This window comes from Urocitellus parryii, chromosome 13 (genome assembly GCF_045843805.1).
Source record: "Urocitellus parryii isolate mUroPar1 chromosome 13, mUroPar1.hap1, whole genome shotgun sequence".
Lineage (NCBI taxonomy): Eukaryota > Metazoa > Chordata > Mammalia > Rodentia > Sciuridae > Urocitellus > Urocitellus parryii.
Genome location: NC_135543.1, coordinates 60949556 through 60968669, shown reverse-complemented (window position 1 = coordinate 60968669; position 19114 = coordinate 60949556). Strand labels below are relative to the sequence as shown.

At 39.1% G+C, this 19114-nt stretch overlaps 1 protein-coding gene across 3 annotated transcripts in view; it reads left to right on the top strand.

The window, feature by feature from the left end:
- Positions 1 to 93: 93 nt before the first annotated feature.
- Vapa (VAMP associated protein A) overlaps positions 94 to 19114 on the top strand; it is a 36422-nt gene continuing 17401 nt past the window's right edge. Inside the window, exons 1-2 of one of the 3 annotated variants that reach the window (XM_026412441.2) lie at positions 96 to 411; positions 18603 to 18755. In XM_026412441.2, the coding sequence (XP_026268226.1) occupies positions 333 to 411; positions 18603 to 18755 (232 nt within the window). In that variant the 5' untranslated portion in view covers positions 96 to 332. Of the gene's footprint in view, positions 412 to 18602; positions 18756 to 19114 lie in introns of all 3 variants that reach the window. The other 2 variants (XM_026412442.2, XM_026412443.2) reach the window with 2 other exon arrangements.

Genomic DNA, 19114 nt, shown 5'->3' with positions numbered 1-19114 from the left:
TGCGCAGGCGCAGCAGCCCGGGCCGCGCAGCACCGGGCGGGCTCGGGGGCGGGGCGCGCCGCCGCCAGGACGCGCACGTAGGCACGCAGGGGCTGTCACGTGTGGCGCCGAGGATCGCAGTGCGCGTGGCCGCGGCGGCTGGTGTGGGGTTGAGTCAGTTGTGAGACCGGAGCTGCGGACCTAGCGCCGGCCACCGGAGCCGCGACAAGGCGACAGGCGTCGAGGCCCAGGCGCCCGGAGCTGGCCCCGTCCTAGCGCGGCCGAGCGGCGCCGTCGTCCCGCCCAGCAGCACACCGCCGCCGCGGGCGCGCCCCCGCTCTGCGCTGCCTCCGATGGCGTCCGCCTCCGGGTCCATGGCGAAGCACGAGCAGATCCTGGTCCTCGACCCGCCCACAGACCTCAAATTCAAAGGTGGGCGGCGGACCGCGGGCCGACGGGCGGCGGCGGGCCTGGGCGGCCTTGCGGGCCGCGCCGCGCCCGCCTCCCCCTCCGCGGTGCTGGCCCGCCTTGGCCGCGGCCGCGCCCTTCCCGCGGCCCTCCCTCCTGTGGCCCCGCGCGGCACGGCGAGGCCCGGCCAGGCGCGGCGGAGCGGGCGGAGGCGCAGCCGCCATCTTGCCGCGCGTCCCGGGCCGAGGCGGCGGCGGCCGGGCGTGGGCGGCGGGCGCGAGCGCCGGGCGGGCGGGCGGAGGGCGGTGCAGTGCGGGCCGTGCGGGCCGCGGCGGCGGGGTGGGGCGGCGCTGTGCGGAGGGCGTGGGGCCGGCGCTCGCCCCCGCCCGGCCCCGGCGCCGGGTCAGGAGCCGCTCTCCCGGAGCGCGACGAGGTGTCGCTAGCCGCGCCGCCCCGCGGGGAGGGAGCGGAGTGCCCGTGACCTTCGTGGAATCCGGGCCGCTCGCGCCGCGCGGTGGAGGGGACTTGGGGGACGCCGGGGAGCGGCTTTGTTCCTCACGTGTCGAGGGCGCTAGTGGAGCCCGAGGGCAGTTAGCGAGCCCTGGCCGGCTGCGGTCGACGCTGGCTGGGAAGGCAGCGGAGGGTTCGGCTCGGGAACAAGGCGGAGATGGGTTTTGCGAGGTGCCAAGCATTTCCAGGGGTACACGGAAAATCAATTGCTACTGGATTGCGTCGAAGTAATTATAACTGGGTTATTAACACAGGAACATTTTTAAGTAGTTTTAGAAATTAAATAACGAACTTAGGTTCTGGCGTTCTCAGTATGACATTCACGTTGCGGGCTCTGAGTGGGAGCCAGCGAACTGTTTGTGAGTTTTAACTCGGCTCTTAATATTCCGAGGTGCGGTGAGTGCACTTAGTTGCAGCAGATTTGTGTTCGTTGAGTGATTTTGCGTGGTTTTATCTGGGGCAGAGATCTGAAAGGTCATGAGATGACTTTCATTAAAGCAGCCCTTACCTTAAGCATAAAAAATTTAATGTGAACCTCTATGATGTGTTTTTCGAGTGTAGTTTGCTTTTACCTTTTGACAGGCTTCGTTTACAGAGGAACTTTTTCCGACCAGTAGCCATGAATGTGTGGTCATTAGGAATCTCTCAGAAGCCTCTAAATCTAAAGCTAGTTTTAGGCCAGGAAATGCCTACTACAGTTTCAAGGATTCTCTAGCGAAGTTGTAATGTTGTCATAGGGAGTAAGTAGTGCAGAAGCAAGTTTAAAAAGTCACCCAAACCCACCCTGCACGGTAACTTTCAGGGGTGAGGTAAGTTTAAGGAAAAAAACATAAAACATTACATGGTCTTATCCCTATGTGTCATTCTCTTTGGGTATTGAAAATCATAGCTAGGACTCCATAAGAAGTTGTTCTGTGTGACCATTCTGAGTTATAAAGAACTCCAAGACTGGTGCGGTGGACAGAAGAGAGACAGATGACAGGCATTCTCAAGCATGTCGGAGCAACCCAGCCCTATTTCCCTGGTTAAAGAGGTCTTCAAGGAAGATTCTTTTCAGCTGCTGGGGAAGGTGGGCAAGGGAGTGGTTGAGTAAGCACTGAAGGGAGAATGCCAAGCCCATCCTTGAAAGTCCAGGAGTCTGTGCTTCTGTTTAAAGGTGGGGGGATGGGGAGGATGGAGGGGGAAGAAAGAGAAGGGTGAAATAGTTGACATTTGGTGCCAGCTGATTTTTAATGTCACTCTTGTAGTTAAAGGTAAATAGTTGGGATGGAAACCTTTGTTTTTGAACATCTCAGCACTAAGTGGGGAGACATAATCTACAGTGTTTGTGCTCAGTTTAATGATGGTATAATAAAATTATTTAACTGACTTGAGTCAACCTACAACTTTTTAGTTTAGTGAAGGTCTATTACAAGATAGTTTTGCAAAATCCAGTGTCATCTTCTAGTAGGTTTATTTTAATTTTTTTTGATTCTACATTTGACTAAGATAATTTCTCCAGGAGTGTCTCATTTAATCATTCTGAAATTGGGTGGTTTTTTCTTTTATGTGCATTATATGATCATCTTGATGAGTTTTCAGCACCTTGTACAATTTTGGAGAAGTTGGTAATAGGAAGTTTTCTGCATACCTCAGTATTTTGAAAAATTTATATATTTTTTTAATGTAATCAGTAATATGCAGAAGTGTTTTAACCATGGCAGTGAATTCTGAAGTAGGTCTTTGGCCATATTAGTAAAAAGACCAAGATATTTATCTGTTTTTCTTTAAATTCTGTGATTAAACCCTGGCAGGAATTTGATTTGGAATTTAGATCTGAAATTTGGTATTTTATGTGAAACTAATTTTTTTGTTTAAATTTTTTACCTCATAATGTTTCTTCCTTTGTGTTAGGCAGCATTTTATTTTTCTGTTAGCAGTTAAGGAGGAAAGTTTGAAGAAAGTTTAGAAAATGCTAAAACAAATTCCAGATATGTTCTTCCTCTTAATTATCAGGGAGAGTAGGAAAATTGAACAAAATCATTGTGATAAAATGGCCCATAATAATACAAAGCAAGAATAGAGCTGTCAGAGGGATCAGGGACCTGTGCACTTGGAGTAAGAAGTAGCACAGTGAGGAGAATACTCCTCTACTGAACAGTTAGCATACTTTCAGGTGGTTCTAGAAGACCCTTCCATTTCATATTGGCTACATCAAACCTTTGGGGTGACCTCCCCACCACTTCCTTAAAACATAATAAAGTGTCATTTTGTTATTCCAAGTGTCTCTTATTGTTAAGTATCTCTGTTGTCCACAGGATAAAATTTTTTGTATGAAACTTAAGCTACCCCCTCTGGAACACCTGTCCGTCTGCAGCTATCCATATATACATCCACAGTTTCTTGCCCTGATACAGAAACACCTCTCATCTCTAAGATTCTTGGTTCCTTTTTTTTAGCTGGTTAAGGTAAAATCCCTTGGGATTCATATTTAGACTGTGTTCTATCAGATATTTTCCCTCATGTTTTCAGCCAGTGGCCTCTTCCTTTTAACACATAAGTACACCAAAGTCTTTCATTTTGAGAATAAGCAAATAAAATATTTCCTTGACCTGCAACTCCTAGTCTGTGCCCTTCCTGGTTTTTTGTTTCTTTTGCATTCAGGCACATAGTCCACATTCTGTGTCTCTCTGGCTCCTCACCTCTCTTCACTCCTCAGTCAACTGTAGTCATGTCTGTCATGATAATTATTGATTGCCAACTGCATTGATCATTTACAATTTTTTTTTCTCGCTTGACCTCTCTTTGGCAGTTAATATTACCTATGATTTTTTTAAACCCAATTCTTGACTTCTACAACATTGCCTTTTAATTTTCTTCTTTGCTCTTTTTTTTTTAAAATCTTATAATGTCCTTTTTCTTAAATGCTGTTTTAGACTCTAGCTTGATTTCATCTTTATCTCATTCTGAGTTCTCCTTATTTTGAGGTTTTCTCTTCTGTACATTCTGATATACACCCGAATTTGTATTTTGATTCAGACTTTAGTCAAGAATGCATACTATTAACAACTTATTGACCATTTGAATTTGAATATTCCTTAGATGCTCATAATCAACATTTAGTATTTTCCCCCACTGCTTAAGCCTACTCTTCTTTGTGTGTATATATTTTCCACTACCCCCATATATGTATATTTTTAATTTTTATTTTTTAGTGACATGATTACTTATACAGGAGACACTTTGACTTTGCACATCTAATAATTAAAATATTTCTGCCTTGACCCTGTCCCCTTTAACGTATCTCTGCTTCTAAATTGATTTTTAAATTCATTCAATCATGAATCTAATTAACTAGTTAATATAATTGCATTAAATTTGAGTGCTATATGCCAGATAAATATTTGAATTATAGTTGTGAGCTAAACACAATCCTTGTTTTCATGGGGTGATTCTAAGGGAGAGATGTATAATAAACCAATATTGAGATGAATGAAATGTAGCTATGAAGGTGTGGTGCTTTGAGAATTTAAGACAGGGGACTTGGATCTGGTCTGGGAAGGCTGTCCCAGTTGAACTGAGAGTGCAGGAACAAGCAGAAGTTACCTAGAGGAAGAAGAAAGGAGAATGTATGTGCAAAGACCCTGTGGTGGGAAGTAACCTGGGAGTTTGAAGACTGAAAGAGGTCAGTGTGGTATTCCATTTGTTAATGACCAAAATGAGCTAAATGAGGAGATTCGTTTTTATCCCAAGCCACTGATGGATTCTTTTTTTTAAGTTTTAATATTTTTAGTTATAGTGGACACAACACTTTTATTTGTTTTTATGTGGTGCTGAGGCTCAAATCAGTGCCTCACACGTGCTGTTCAAGTGCTGTACCACTGAGCCCAGCCCATTGATGGATTCGTAAGTGTACCATGTGGTATGGGAGGTGCAGTAACGGCAGAGGAACTCCAGTAACATCAGATCTGTGGTTGTATTTTGCAATGCAAGTCAAAATTAAACGTGAGAAAGAAAGAGTAGGCAGCTGCCGCAGCCCTGGCCAGAGGTGCCACAGGACTGAGGAGTGGTGATGGGAAATTCAGAGGTCACCACAGTGAAATTTGGGGTCTTTTAGACATGGGCCTATAGAAGGGCTGAAGTCATGGGATGCTCCTCTGGGATTTCTACTTCCATACCTGGTGGTGCTGTCCCAGAGAAGAAACTGGAGTTTGGATGAAGGCCAGTTGTGTTTCCTTTAGGAGCATGTGGGAGGGGGTAGGGGGAAGATCAAGGTCGAATTAGGTGAGATTCATGTGTTTAGGTCCTTTCAGGATATTCTGAGAAGGTACCGAGTAGGCCTGTGGTTATAGGGTATGTTAACTCAAAAGTGACATCTGGACTTTGGGGGAGATTTCCTTATTTTCAGATGATTATCTCATCTTTTCTTCTTGGTCCTTTTCTCTGCAGTCATTTCTTTAGACTTCCACACCACTGCAAGAACTACTCTCTGAAAAAGTAAAACCTGATGTTGTTGCTCAATAGGTTAAAGAACAAGTATTTCCCTTTATGTACTTGGGAAAGTCCAAGATCCCCTGCCTGCCCCTCTAACCTTAGGGACTACTTTCTCTTCTGCCCTAAGTGGCTGTATGAAACCATTTTCCCAAACACTCCAGGCTGATGCGAGACCTTTGCAAGAGCTCTTGCACTTTACCTTGGAATAATGGCCTGCCTCTTATTTGTCAGGCAGTCTGTAGTTCAAGACTCACTTTTGTGATGTTCTCCAGGTTCAAGATGGTCACTGTCTTTTTCACGCCACTACTGAAGCTTGTGCTTACTACAACAATGGTACTTTTCACTTTTCACATTAATGGTACTTTTTAGTATTTATTCTTACATAATTTTCTCTCCCAGATTATGCTATGGACTACTTGAGGATATACCCATTTCTTTTTATCTTTGTATCCGTGGTAACAAGATCTGGCATCATAAATAATTGCCCAGCAAATGTTTATTGGACTTATAAAACTTAGATGATTTCACCTATAATTCCCATTTTTAAAAATTTTGGATTGTTTTTTCCTCAGGTTTTTCATCTTCCTGTTGCAGACAGTTGTGTTTTTTAAAATTTTGTTGTTCCAGAAAGTAGTTATTGGAGTATTTTATAAAGAGTTGACTAACCTAATAGGTAGATGGTTTCATTTTTGTACTTTTTGTAGGTGGTTTTTTGCGTGTTCTGGCATTCACTGTTTGTGACTACGTGACAATTGTACAAAAAGAAAATGGCATTTTTCTATGAAGTGGAAAAATAGAAATGTCTTCTACCTCCATCAGTGGTTTTATATCAGTGGTTTTTACTTTCTGTGGCTTCAGTTTCTTCTGACCAACTTGGGTCCCAAAAAATTAAATGGAAAATTCCAGAAATAAATAATTCACAAGTTTAAATTCATGCGATTTTGAGTAACGAGACGAAGTCCTGTGCTGTCCTGTTCTGCTACCTGGGACCTGACCAGTCCTTTTGGGTGGTAGCATCTCCATACTGGATGTGGTGTCTACCTGTTAAGTCACTAGGGAGCTGTTTCCTTATCAGGGTGTGGCTATTGCAGTGCTTGTGTTCCAATAACCATTATTTTGCTTAATAATGGCCCTAAGGAACCAGAGTGTGGGGTCCAGGCAGTTCAGATGCTGAAGAGAGTTCATAAAGTACTTCCTTTAGGTGAAAGGTGACAACTTTTGACTTGGTGACAGAAAAATAAAATCATATGGGGAGGTTGCTAAGATCTACCATAAGAAAAAATCATGTCTATGAAAATTTAAAGAAGGAAAAATAAATTGTGCTGGTTTTGCTGTAATACCACAAAGTATAAAACTGTGTGATAATTCCTTAATTAAGATGGAAAAAAGCATTAAATTACAAGGTTTGGTACTTTCTCATTTCAGGTAATCCCTGTGGGTCTTGCGACATATTCCCCAAGGATGGTGGGGATCTACTACATACAAGAATGGGGGAAACTTGATTTTAAATTTTTCAAAATTTAGTGTTTTCTGATTATTAGTGTTGGTAATATCATTGTTTATTTACTGTACCAGTTCCCCTCTTTTAAAAATTCAATTTTACTGTATATATTCAAGGTATATAACTGATGCTATGGGATACATAAAGATGGTAAAATAGTTACTTTAGTGAAACAAATTAATATATCCCTTCATTTCACAGTTTGTTCTCTCATTTTGTGGGAAGAGCCACTTAAATCTACCCATTTAGCTGCAATCCTAAGTACAGAACATTTTTATGTTGGTGTTGGTCATGTTGCGCATTAGATCTAGACTGGTTCTGATACTTGGTACCCTCTGACTTTCATCTCTCCATTTCCTCTCCCTGTAAGTTTCCCTGAAGGCTTTTTTAGTGGGGCAGTGCTGATGTGTGGAAACAGTCTCTTAGCAGATATTTTTTTAACATTTTCTCGTAGGGTAGGTATTCCCCTTTTCTCTTTCTCTTGCCTTTGCATCTTTTTTATTTTTATTTTTATTTTTTTTTTGTACCAGGGATTGAACCCAGGGGCACTTAACCCCTGAGTCACATCCCCAGCCCTTTTTTATATTTTCTTTAGAGAAAGGGTCACTCTGAGTTGCTTAGCGCCTCACCATTGCTGAGGCTGGCTTTGAGCTACTGAGCCTTTGTATTTTACCTAAACTACTCAATGAAGTCTTAGTTGCTTTTCAGAGGTAAGAGAGTCTTGCTTTCTTTGAAGCATGAAAACATTCATAAAAATACTATTTTTGCAAATGCTTGTTCACTGGGTTTATTAGAACTGAAATATGACTGATTACTCAGTTAAAAATTTAAATTTGCTTAGTATGGTAGGGCATGCCTATAATCCCAGCTAATCCTAGCATCTCCAGAGGAGGCTGAGGCAGGAGGGTTGGGAGTTCAAAGCCAGTCTCAGCAAAAGCAAGGCGCTTAAGCAACTCACTGAGACCCTGTCTCTAAATAAAGTATAAAATAGGGCTGGGCATGTGGCTCAGTGGTTGAGTGCCCCTGAGTTCAATCCCTGGTACCAAAAATAAGAAAAAAATTATAAAAACTTTTTATAAAAATGTACAAACCTATCTGCCTTAACTTAATATAAATTTAATCATTAACATTTTATCATACTTATTTGTGTTTTTGTTTGTGTAATAAAACAGATCTTGGATCACCTAAAGTTTTGTCCTTTTGAGTTTGTATTTTCTGACAACAAAAAATGGGAAATTTTCTTTGTGTAATCATGTTACTGTTATCATCTGAAGCCAGCGCTGATTTTTTTTTTTTTTCTTTTGGTACTGGGAATTGAACTCAGGGTTGCTTTACCATTGAGCTACATCCCCAGTCCTTTATTTTGTTTTTTTTGAGAGAGGGTCTTGCTAAGTTGCCCAGGTTGGCCTTGAATTTATGATCCTTCTGCCTCAGCCTCCCAAGCTGTTGGAATTGTGGGCCTGTACTAACTCTTTAACAGCATCTGTTTAAAGGTTTGTTGATTTTTTTTTTATGCTATTGTTTGTTTTTCAGTGTGCATTACATTTGGTTGTCATGTGTTTAAATCTTAGGCAGTGACTTCTGCTGCCTTTTTTAAATCATGCCATTGATTTGTTGAAAAGACCCTGTCAGTTGTCCAGCAGAAAGTCTCTTCTGGATATATCTTACATGTTTTCTTCATAAGTTTTGAGGTAGATTCAAGGGCTGGATTAGATTCAGGTTTCAATATTTTGTGATAAAAGTGCTTCGCAAGTGGTATTGCTTCATGTTTATACTTCTGGTAATCCGCTGATCAGTGGTGACACCCTTATCTCCTGTTGGAAAGCTGTATAAATATAAGCCCTTTTTTATAAGGAGAAAAAAGGTCAGAAAGCAAAGAGTGTTAGCAGTCTTTAGCCCAACTTCAGGATTAGGGTGTCTTGTTTTCATCCATTTTCCTTTTCTGTGTTTTAAGACAGTTTCTACAGAGAATTTGTAGCTCTTTTTATAATATAATAAACAAGATAATTGATTTACTCAGTTTGATAGCTTTGAGAGATTGAAGCAAAGGTTTTGTTATATATTCTTTTCAATAACAAGTATTATGTAGTCTGAAATCTTTTGTAATAAAGGTCAATAAAGGTAAATAAGAAACAAATCTAATGTTTACAGCTACCTGTGTAAGTTGTTAGACTCTTAATAGTCACTTGTCAAAACCTAACAACAACAAAAAGTAAATCCGGGAGGCTATGAAGGAGGGGCCTTGTGCTCCTGCTGGAGATTGCCAGAACCACAGTCTTGCACACAGGCCACTTGAGAGGATGTCTGCCCAGCAGCTGCCTATATGGCCTTGAACTGCCACCACCTTGTTATCAAGCCTGGTAGCCAAGGGTTATTGTTTCAAGATAATTTATATAATGCTCCTTATTTTGCCTTTAAAACTTGGTGCTTGTCTCAGCCCCCCTTGAATACACACATTGTTTATTTTGGCCAGACTGTTCCCATTGAAATGCTACTTACAAATGTACTTATTAATCTTCGGAGAATCTGTTTTTGAGGTTGACACACCCAATTACAATTCACAAATCAAATCTAGATAAAAGTAAATTTTATTAATAAATAACTTAAAACAGTTAAGTCACAGCTACATAAATGTGTCTTTTGCCCTTATCCTTGCTATCAGTTGGTGGTCCTGTGAGGGAATCTTAGTAGATGGATTTGGGGATATGTACTTTTCTCAGAATGGCTCCTGCCCATGATTATATTAAGGAGCCAGGTAGGTCTGTTTATAAAGAGTGTCAATTGCTTCAGTGAGCAGCTTGTTCTGCATTATTTTTATAAACTGAAGTATGTGTCAGAATTATAAAGTTGAACATTTTTCAGAAATCATTAAGTCCAGTCTTGTTGAGTAGTTTTTTTTTTAATTAGAACAAAATCACATGTAAGGGATTATAAAAAAAGTCGACTCTATTCACAGATTCTACATCTGCTATTCAACCAAATGCTTGAAAATATTTATAAAATAATGTCTATATTGAACAAATAGACCTTTTTGTTGTCAATTTTCCTTAATAGTATAACAACTATTAACATGGCATTTATATTGTATTTGGTGTTGTTAAGTAGACATACTTAAAGAATAGGGGAAGCTGTGCATAGGTTAATGCTTGACCATCTTGTCTCTGCCCAAATCCTGAGTAACACAAACTTTGGAAGATCTGCTCTTTTGAATCTTTGGAAGTTTTCCCTTAGGACTTTACAGATTAAAAACTTTATGAGCAAATGAAGTTAATAAGCGCACAGGCTTAAAAGTCCCTTCTGATTATAAAACCATGCTTAATATGGGAAGTTCAATAGATAAATAGAACCTAGAAATAACTACTGTTTACATTTTGATACATTTCTTTTGTTTGCTGGGCATAAATGTACTGTGAGCATTTTTCTCATGTTATAAATATTTGCCTCTAACAACAGCTTTAGATTATAAATTGATAAAAATGTGTTTTTCACATTTTCTCAAAATATCCATTTCCTTCTGTTTGCTTATACCCTCCTATCTGGATCATAAAAATTAAACTTTTATTGTGGACTACCTGTTTTTTATTTTAGTTGAGGTAGTCAAGTTGCATACGCACATTGAATGTTCAGTCTTTGACACAAGCATTGTTATTTTTCAAAAATTTTATGTATGCATACATATTCTTTTTCATTTAGAAAGTTAAAGAATAGGACAGTTTTGTTAATCCCAAAGTGAAAAGGTTATAGACTGGGCCAGAGAGGTTAAGTGATTTGCCCAAGATCAGTCACCTGGTTAATGGTTTTAGAATTTAAAAATACTGCATTATACTTTTTTTTAAAAAAAAGTCATAGTGCGTCGATAAGAGAAGCTAGCTTCTCTCTCTCCCCAAATTTTCCAAAGAAATGAAGAGAATATAGTTAATTTGGTTTAAGTATTTTTATTTTAACGTGAAGGTGATGGAAGCATATTTAAGTATTTGTCCTGACAATATTATTCTGTGTGGAAGTGGTATGAAAGGAACAAAGGACCTGGCCCCTGCCTAAGTAGCTGCTTCTGAACTACAATTTTAGGTCTGTAGAGTGGAAAACTTATTTTTTTTCCTCAAATGACCACCTCTATAGTAAATGGATTTTGGAGATTTTTTTCATGGTAAATTCTGAAGCTGCTGATTGGTTTATTGGTTATATAATACAGTATGAATAAACTGGGAAGTAAGCAGTTTAACTAAAGCTTTTAAGTATTTAGAAGGTTAAGAAAAACAATGAGGTCTTGCTTTTGTTCTAATTTCAGGATCTATGCTTTTGTGATTAGGTTAGTGATATTTTGTAAAGGAATTTTTAGTACTCTAAGAATCTGTCTTTTTGAGTAGAAGTAGAGCTCGCTTGTCTCTTCAGAAGCTGGGGCTGCTTGTTTGTGCAGCAGTGTGTGTCAGTCCTCCTTTCTGTTCGGGCCTGGTTCTGACTGCTGGGGATGTGGCCAGGAGCATTCATACACAATTTCTGATTCATGAATAAGTGCCAGCTGCTGTAAAAACTTATTACTGCCATTGTCACTGCCATGGTTACTATGGAAATTCTTAGTAGATATTCCATGTATTATATACAGTATGTGTTATTATTTTACAGTATGTGTTTCATAGTGCATAATTGTTCTACGTTAAAGTTAGTATGGTACATATTTAGTAGCAGTATAACCATTGTGGAACTGGGAAACTGTTTAGTGAGTGGTAGTTGTTTGCCAGAATCTATGGGGAGCATCCTTATCTATGTCGCTGCAGCTGCATAAGTTATGTATTGGAGCTAAGCATCCAACGTTCTCCCAAGGGCTTTATCTTTCCTGTTTCAGTAAAGGTCGGATGAAAGAGTAAAAATGTAAGGGTTGGAATAAATGATTAATGGAGACCTAGAGTCATAACATTTGAAACAAAACATGCATACTTTTGTTAGTTTTTTTTTGCACGTTAATTAATAATTATTTATGTGGCCATTCAGTTATACTGCTAGTGTTTGTTCACTCAACAAATGGATATTGAGCAGCTACTGTAAGTTAAAGCCTGTGTTCATTACTCCAGTTTTTTGGAATGAATTTATTATTTCTTGGGGAGCTTATAATGAAGGACATAAGACAGTAATGAAGGTACATGAGACAAGCCATGAGATAGGTACAGATTATATTTGGTGCCAGTTGTATGGTCAGCCATGTGTCTCCTCGTATTTATTCTTTGGTTCATTGCATTTGGTGCTGTTAAGAAGCCATTGGCTTGGCCTGCACATCATTGGCAAGAGCTTGGAAATAAGTTGTCAAGAATTGTGAAGGGACTAGAAATTTGGATGTTGCTAGGAGATATGAGACACCTGAGTTAGACAGTGGACTTGATCTTGGTCCTAAGAGCTGTGTGATCTTTATATTTGTGTTGGTTTTCCTGACCCACTTCAAGTTCCATGGTGGTGACACAGTTCAGTTGGATGCTATCCTGGGATCTTAAAATGGACTGTTTTTAATAATTGTTTCCTAAACGTTAAACTAAACAAACATTTTGGGAAAATGACAGGTCTTTCTTCCTTTATAGGAATTCAGTTTCAGAAATTCTCAGAACATTACTATTTGTTTTCTACAAAAATTGCTTCAGATGTTCACTTTCATCAAAATTGCTTTTAAGCATTTTTCAATTTTTAAGAAATTACATTAATCAGCTTTTTAACAATATTCTTTTATTCTAAGGAAAAATCTGAAAGTTAAAATTATCAAAAAATATACAGTCACCATTCAGAGTTGAGAATTAGAAACTTGGCCAGTATTCCAGAAAACTTTGCTTGTACTTTCTTCTCATTAATCACCCCCTCCTCATGCTATACATCTGACTATCATTCGGACTTTTATGGGAACCACTTCCTTGATATTCCCAATGGCTTAACCATCTAAGCACTGCAAAGCGTGAGTTTTTATTTAGTAAAGCAGGAGATTATTGGTTTAATGCAGTGGTTCTTTAACACTGTTTGACCCCATATTTCATTTTTATGGTTGTATTTCATAACATTCCTTTCACTATTTCAAAATGCAATTCATATGCAAAATTACCTATCAACATCCACAATTAAAATTTAATATAGTGCCCTAAGTATGTATAATACAGGGGAGAAATAAAAAGGAAATATTTTAGTGAAAACTGCATTTCAATGTGTAAATGTTTGGACATGAGCACAATAGTAGACACAATAAAGTAGTGAGATGCTTGTACCTACTTGTAATGGGTTACTTATATTTAAGAGAAATATGACAAGTTACTGAACAGTGCTGACAGTTTTAATGTTGATAATCAGAACACTCATGCCTATTGGTGGAATCATGGGAGTGCGGTGAATACTTGCTGATAGAGAAGTGTTGTCTTGGTGAATTAAGTATCACAAGTGGTGTTGGTAGAATGATTTTCTGTAATGGTGAACTTTTAAAGTTTTTAAGAAAAGAACAAAAATTTTGTTTTATATAACAGAGGTATTCTTAGAAAAAGATTTTCAACCAATATGAGTTTTCAGAGTGTTAGTGAACTTTCCATTACTAAAACAAATGCCTGAGTTAATCAACTTAGAAAGATTTATTTTCACTCACAGTTCTGGAGGTTCCTGTCCATAGTCGATTTTGCCTGGTTGATTTGGGCCCTTGGTGGGGAGCATGTAGTGATAGGATGGCCTGGTGGAGTGGAGGGCAAGTGCTCTGGGAAGGTGAAGAGAGGAGGGAGGGGCCTATGATCCCCAGTGACCTCGAGACCTCCCACTGGGCTGCACTGCCTAAGATCTCACCAGCTCTTAACTGCACTGTCTTGGGGACCAGGCCTGGGACATGGGCCTTTGGGGGACACTGCAGACCCAAACTCCAGCAGGACGAGTGTTTGAACATTTCATGGGATGCGGACATGGTATTGTGTTGGCCTGCCTGGGCATGGCAGAGTCTCCGTCATGCTGAGGTCTTCCACCTGCCCTGCTGTACCACCCAGTCATAATGCCATACAAAACACCTTTTAGTGCAGTGGTATGTGAATGGATCTGTTTGTAGCACTTCAGTAAGTCATGGACTTCTCATTGCTGAAGCTCCATATAGGTAGATTTCACCAAGTCTGTTTCACCAGCTTCACGTGGGTAGGGGTGACACAGCTGACCCCTTTAACCTTCTCTTACTCTAGCTACCCATTGAATTCAGTGTCCAGCTTTGGTGGATATGTGCTAAGTGTGTTTGCCTGTGGTAGGAAGCAGCTTTCATGATTCTCAAGGGCTCTGCGTCTCACAGAAGCGTCAGACCTGTTTTTTAAGCTCTGAAACCTGGTGGTTTATTATATTCCTGGTGGTCAAGACTTGGCTGATTTTCTATTTAACCAGGAAAATGGGCTCAGACTGTGAGCTGTCTCCTGGGAGCGACACTCTTGGAGAGGCTTGCTTAAAGGAAGATAGTGCAGAGAAAATCTCAAATTTACTTGTTAAGTGGCTTTATTAGATAGATAATTTTACATTTGAATCATAAGGTTAACATGTCTAGTTAAGGATTTCGTTTTAAATTGGGGAGAGTTTTTTCTCTTGCCACAGTAACTTGTTTTTAATTTTAATTTTTAAAAATTTATTTATTCCAATTAGGTATATATGACAGCAGAATGCATTTTGATTCATTGTGCATAATTGCAGCACAACTTTTCATTTCTCTGGTTGTATGCGATGTAGTGTGGCACCATATGTGTAGTCAATTGTACCTAGAGTAATGATGTCCATCTCATTCCACCATTTTCCTGACCCCATGCCCCTTCCCCACCCTTTTGCCCAATCACAGTTCCTCTGTTTTTCCCCTGCCTCCCACCCCCTTATGGATCAGCATCCACTTATCAGAGAGAACATTCAGCCTTTCGTTTTTTTGGGATTGGCTTACTTCATTTAGCATGATATTCTCCAACTCCATCCGTTTACCTGCAAATGCCATAATTTTATTATTTTTTTAATGCTGAGTAATATTCATTGCATATATGTACCTCAGTTTCTTTATCCATTCATCTGTTGAGGGGCATCTAGGTTGTTTGCACAGTGAAGCTCTTGTGAGTTGAGCTGCTGTAAACATTGATGTGGCTGCGTTTCTATAGTATGCTGTTTTTAACACCATTGGGTATAGACTGAAGAGTGGGATAGCTGGGTCAAATGGTAGTTCCATTCCAAGTTTTCTAAGGACTCTCCATACTGCTTTTTCCAGATTGTTTGCAAAATAATAATAATAATAATAATTATTATTATTATTATTATTATTTGCAGTCCCACCAGCAGTGTATGAGTGTGCCTTTCCCCCCACATCCTCGCCAAAACTTATTGTTGTCGTTTGTGTTCTTGTTGACTGCTATTCTGACTGGTGTGAGATGAAATCTTAGTGTAGTTTTGTTTGCATTTCCCTAATTGATAGAGATGTTGAACAGTTTTTCATATATTTGTTTGATTGATCATCTTTTGAGAAGTGACTGTTCAGCACCTTCGCCCATTTATTAATTGGGTTGTTTTTCTGGTGTTAAGTTTTTTGAATTCTTTATATATCCTGGAGATTAGTGCTCTGATGTGCATGTGGTAGAAATTTGCTCCCAAAATGTAGGCTCTCTCTTCACCTCTTTGTTTCTTTTGCTAAGAGAAACATTTTTAGTTTTAATCCATCCCATTTATTGATTCTTGATTTTATTTCTTGTGCTTTAGGAGTCTTGTTAAGGAACTCGGGGCCTAATCCCACGTGATGGAGATTTGAGCCTATTTTTCCCCTCTGTTAGGTGCAGGGTCTCCTCTGGTCTAATTCTTAGGTCCTTGATCCACTTTGAATTGAGTTTTGTGCATATTTATGAAAGATAGGGGTTCAGTTTCATTTTGCTGCATATGGCTTTCCAGTTTTCCCAGCACCATTTGTTGAAGAGGCTATCTTTTCTCCAGTGTATGTTTTTGGCACCTTTGTGTAGTCTGAGTTAACAGTATTTATGTGGGTTTGTCTCTGTCTTCTATGAAAACTACAGAACAGTAAATGAAATTGAAGAAGACTTTAGAAGATGGAAAGATCTCACATACTCTTGGATAGGCAGAGTTAATATTGTCAAAGTGGCCATACTATCCAAAGTGCTATACAGCTTCAACATGATTCCCATTAAAATCCCAACGTCATTCCTTATAAAAATAGAAAAAGCAATCACGAAATTCATGTGGAAAAAATAAGAGACCCAGAATAGTCAAAGCAGTCCTTAGCAAGAAGAGTGAAGCAGGAAGCATCACAATGCCAGACCTTAAATTATACTGTAAAGCTAAAGTAACAAAAATGGCATGGTATTGGCACCAACATAGGCATGTTAGCTTTTTTTATTTTCATTTTTTGTCTAGAAAGACCAGAATCTATAATCCCTGGAGATTTATAATCACTAATAGACAATATCATAGCTTTTTAAAAAATTATTTATTTTTATTCCAGTTTGTTATATATGACAGTAGAATGCATTACAATTCATATTACACCTATAGGGCACAATTTTTTCATATCTCTGGTGGTACGCAAAGTATATTCACACCATTCGTGTCTTTATACATGTACTTTGGATAATGATGTCCATCTCATCCCATCATCTTTTCCACCAATATCATAGTATTTAAAGACTACTGAAGAATATATCTAATTATTAGGGATTTGATGAAAAATAACATGGTGGTTTTTTAAAAATTACCTGTCTTATTTTGGATAATTATTATATATTCAACTTGCAATTATAAAATCTAGGATTGTTCAGAATTAAAATTTTTTGAAATGATTCTTTTATCCTTTTACTAAGAACTTAGGCTTTTAAAAAATCCTGTCTGTGCTTGCTGTTAATGTTAGAGTCCTAGTCAAAATAGTGCTACAAAATTTTTATATTCTTGATTATCTGTAGTGACTTATGGGCTTTGAGAATGTTAAGAAATGGAATTTGAGACCTAGTTCTATAAGTTTCAGAATGTTTTTGTGGATTCATGTGGTAAAATGGACAGATGGGAATTTTCTTCTTTATTCTTACACCAGTTGTAGAGTACAGCTGTTAACATTTGCTTTTCAAAAAATGCCAACAACTGAGAAACAGCGAAGGAGTGAGAGGGGTCTACAGACTGGACGATCACCTTCACCATGTAATTCAGCCAGCAGTTCAAAGGTCAAACTTCATATGTATAGTGTGTGTATAGAATGTGTATGTATGTATGTCTCCCCAAGCAAGCCGACCTGTTCTATCAGATGGATTTTATATAAAAATGCTTTCTTTTCTCAAATAGTTCTCTGCCTTTTACATTTTCTTCTCATTTCTATCTCTTGCCTCTCATTCCAATTCCAGATCTTTATTTCTTAGAAAATATTTTTTAACTCACAGACTAAGCATCGGATGAAATCACTGACTTCTTTACTTAAAATGACTTTCCTTAAAATCTGAACTTCATGCTTGAAGTTGGCTTTATCTCCTGTTCCATTGGGCAGCTAGTGTTCACATCTTCCTGATGCCACTTCTTGTCTCCCTTTAAGTCTTTGTCTTAGATAATTTTCTAGCATTAACAAAATGGCATAGTTGGAGAATTTTCTCAATTGGAAGTTCCATAATATGAATATTTTAAATTGGTTATAAAATGCTTATTTTTGTTCATGATTTAAATGAAGAAAAGGTAACCCTTACAGTAGTTTTCTTTTGTTTTAACCTTCTAACCTTTTTAAAAAAATATTTATTTTTTAGTTATAGGTGGGCACAATATCTTTATTTTATTTTTATGTGGTGCTGAGGATCGAACCCAGTGCCTCACGCATGGTAGGCGAGTGCTCTGCTGCTAAGACCCAGACCCAGCCCTTTCTAATCTTTTTTTGTTTGTTTTTTCTTGGTTCTGGGGATCCAGGGCCTCTTGCTTGGCAGGCTCTGCCACTGAACTACCTGCCTCTCTTTTTAAAACATCACTTATAACTAACTGATTCTTACTAAAATCATTCCTGATTGTGTTTTCACAGTTTAGAGTGTGAAGTTATTGCTTCCCATTGGAACAGTTTTTTAAGCTGATCTTCTGATCCCAAATTAACAAGTAATTAATTTTGCTGTCTAAATTAATCCGTACAATGCCTTTGACTTTTGTTTAAGAGCACAGTATCTATAATCTTTCCACCTTACCTCCCTTGGAGGTGGGTGTGCTGATTTCACTCAGACAGGGCTGGGTCGGGGTTGAGGAGGAGAAGCAAGAACGTTGTTGGAGGTGGAGTGGGGCCTTCAGATGTAGAGTTTTGCAGTGGGCGCCTACTAAAGTAAATTTGAAAGATTGGCATTGGTTTGAGGACCATGGGGAAATTTTGATATTTTCTTTCTTTCTTTCTTTCTTTCTTTCTTTCTTTCTTTCTTTCTTTCTTTCTTTCTTTCTTTCTTTCTTTCTTTCTTTCTTTCTTTCTTTCTTTCTTTCGTGGGCTTATTTCATAGATTGAAGCTTCCAAAAGACTTTCAAAAAATAGAAATAATTTATGTTCACTTTAGGTTTGTAAGTAGTGCTAAGAAATGAAGAAAACAGATTTGTAAGATCTGTTTTATCTTGAGAATAAGATAAAACACCTGGAGAAAGGTGCTCTTGGCATTTGGTAACATTTATATGTGTACGGACATTAATTCATAAACTAGGTTATATTTATTAAGTTTTGGATATTGCTTTTGTTGTTGTGAATTCAACAAATTATTTCCCCCTTTAATCCTCACAGGCCCCTTCACAGATGTAGTCACTACGAATCTTAAACTCCGAAATCCGTCGGATAGGAAGGTGTGTTTCAAAGTGAAGACTACGGCACCTCGGCGGTACTGTGTGCGGCCCAACAGTGGGATCATTGACCCAGGGTCCACTGTGACTGTTTCAGGTGGGAATCTCATCCTGAAGTCAAGGCAGTTGTGAATGTTGACATTTTATGATTGTGTCAAATTTGCTTTATCTAATGGTGTTTGATCTGGAGGAACGGACACAGTTTTAAAAGATATTCTGTTACCTTTCTGTATGCAGACTGCCACAGAAAACTTCTCACCTTGTGTTTGCGGGGGTGTGAGGCTAACTTGTCATTATTGCCAGTTTAACACTTGGTGTCTGGTCTCTATTCCTGCATCTCACCACTGCATTGCTGCCCTTGTTTTGTCTTTGAAAAATGACACCGTTTTGGTAACTAGATCACTACATAGTACACATTATGAGCAGCTGTGGAAGTGTTCTAATTCTTTTGCCTAA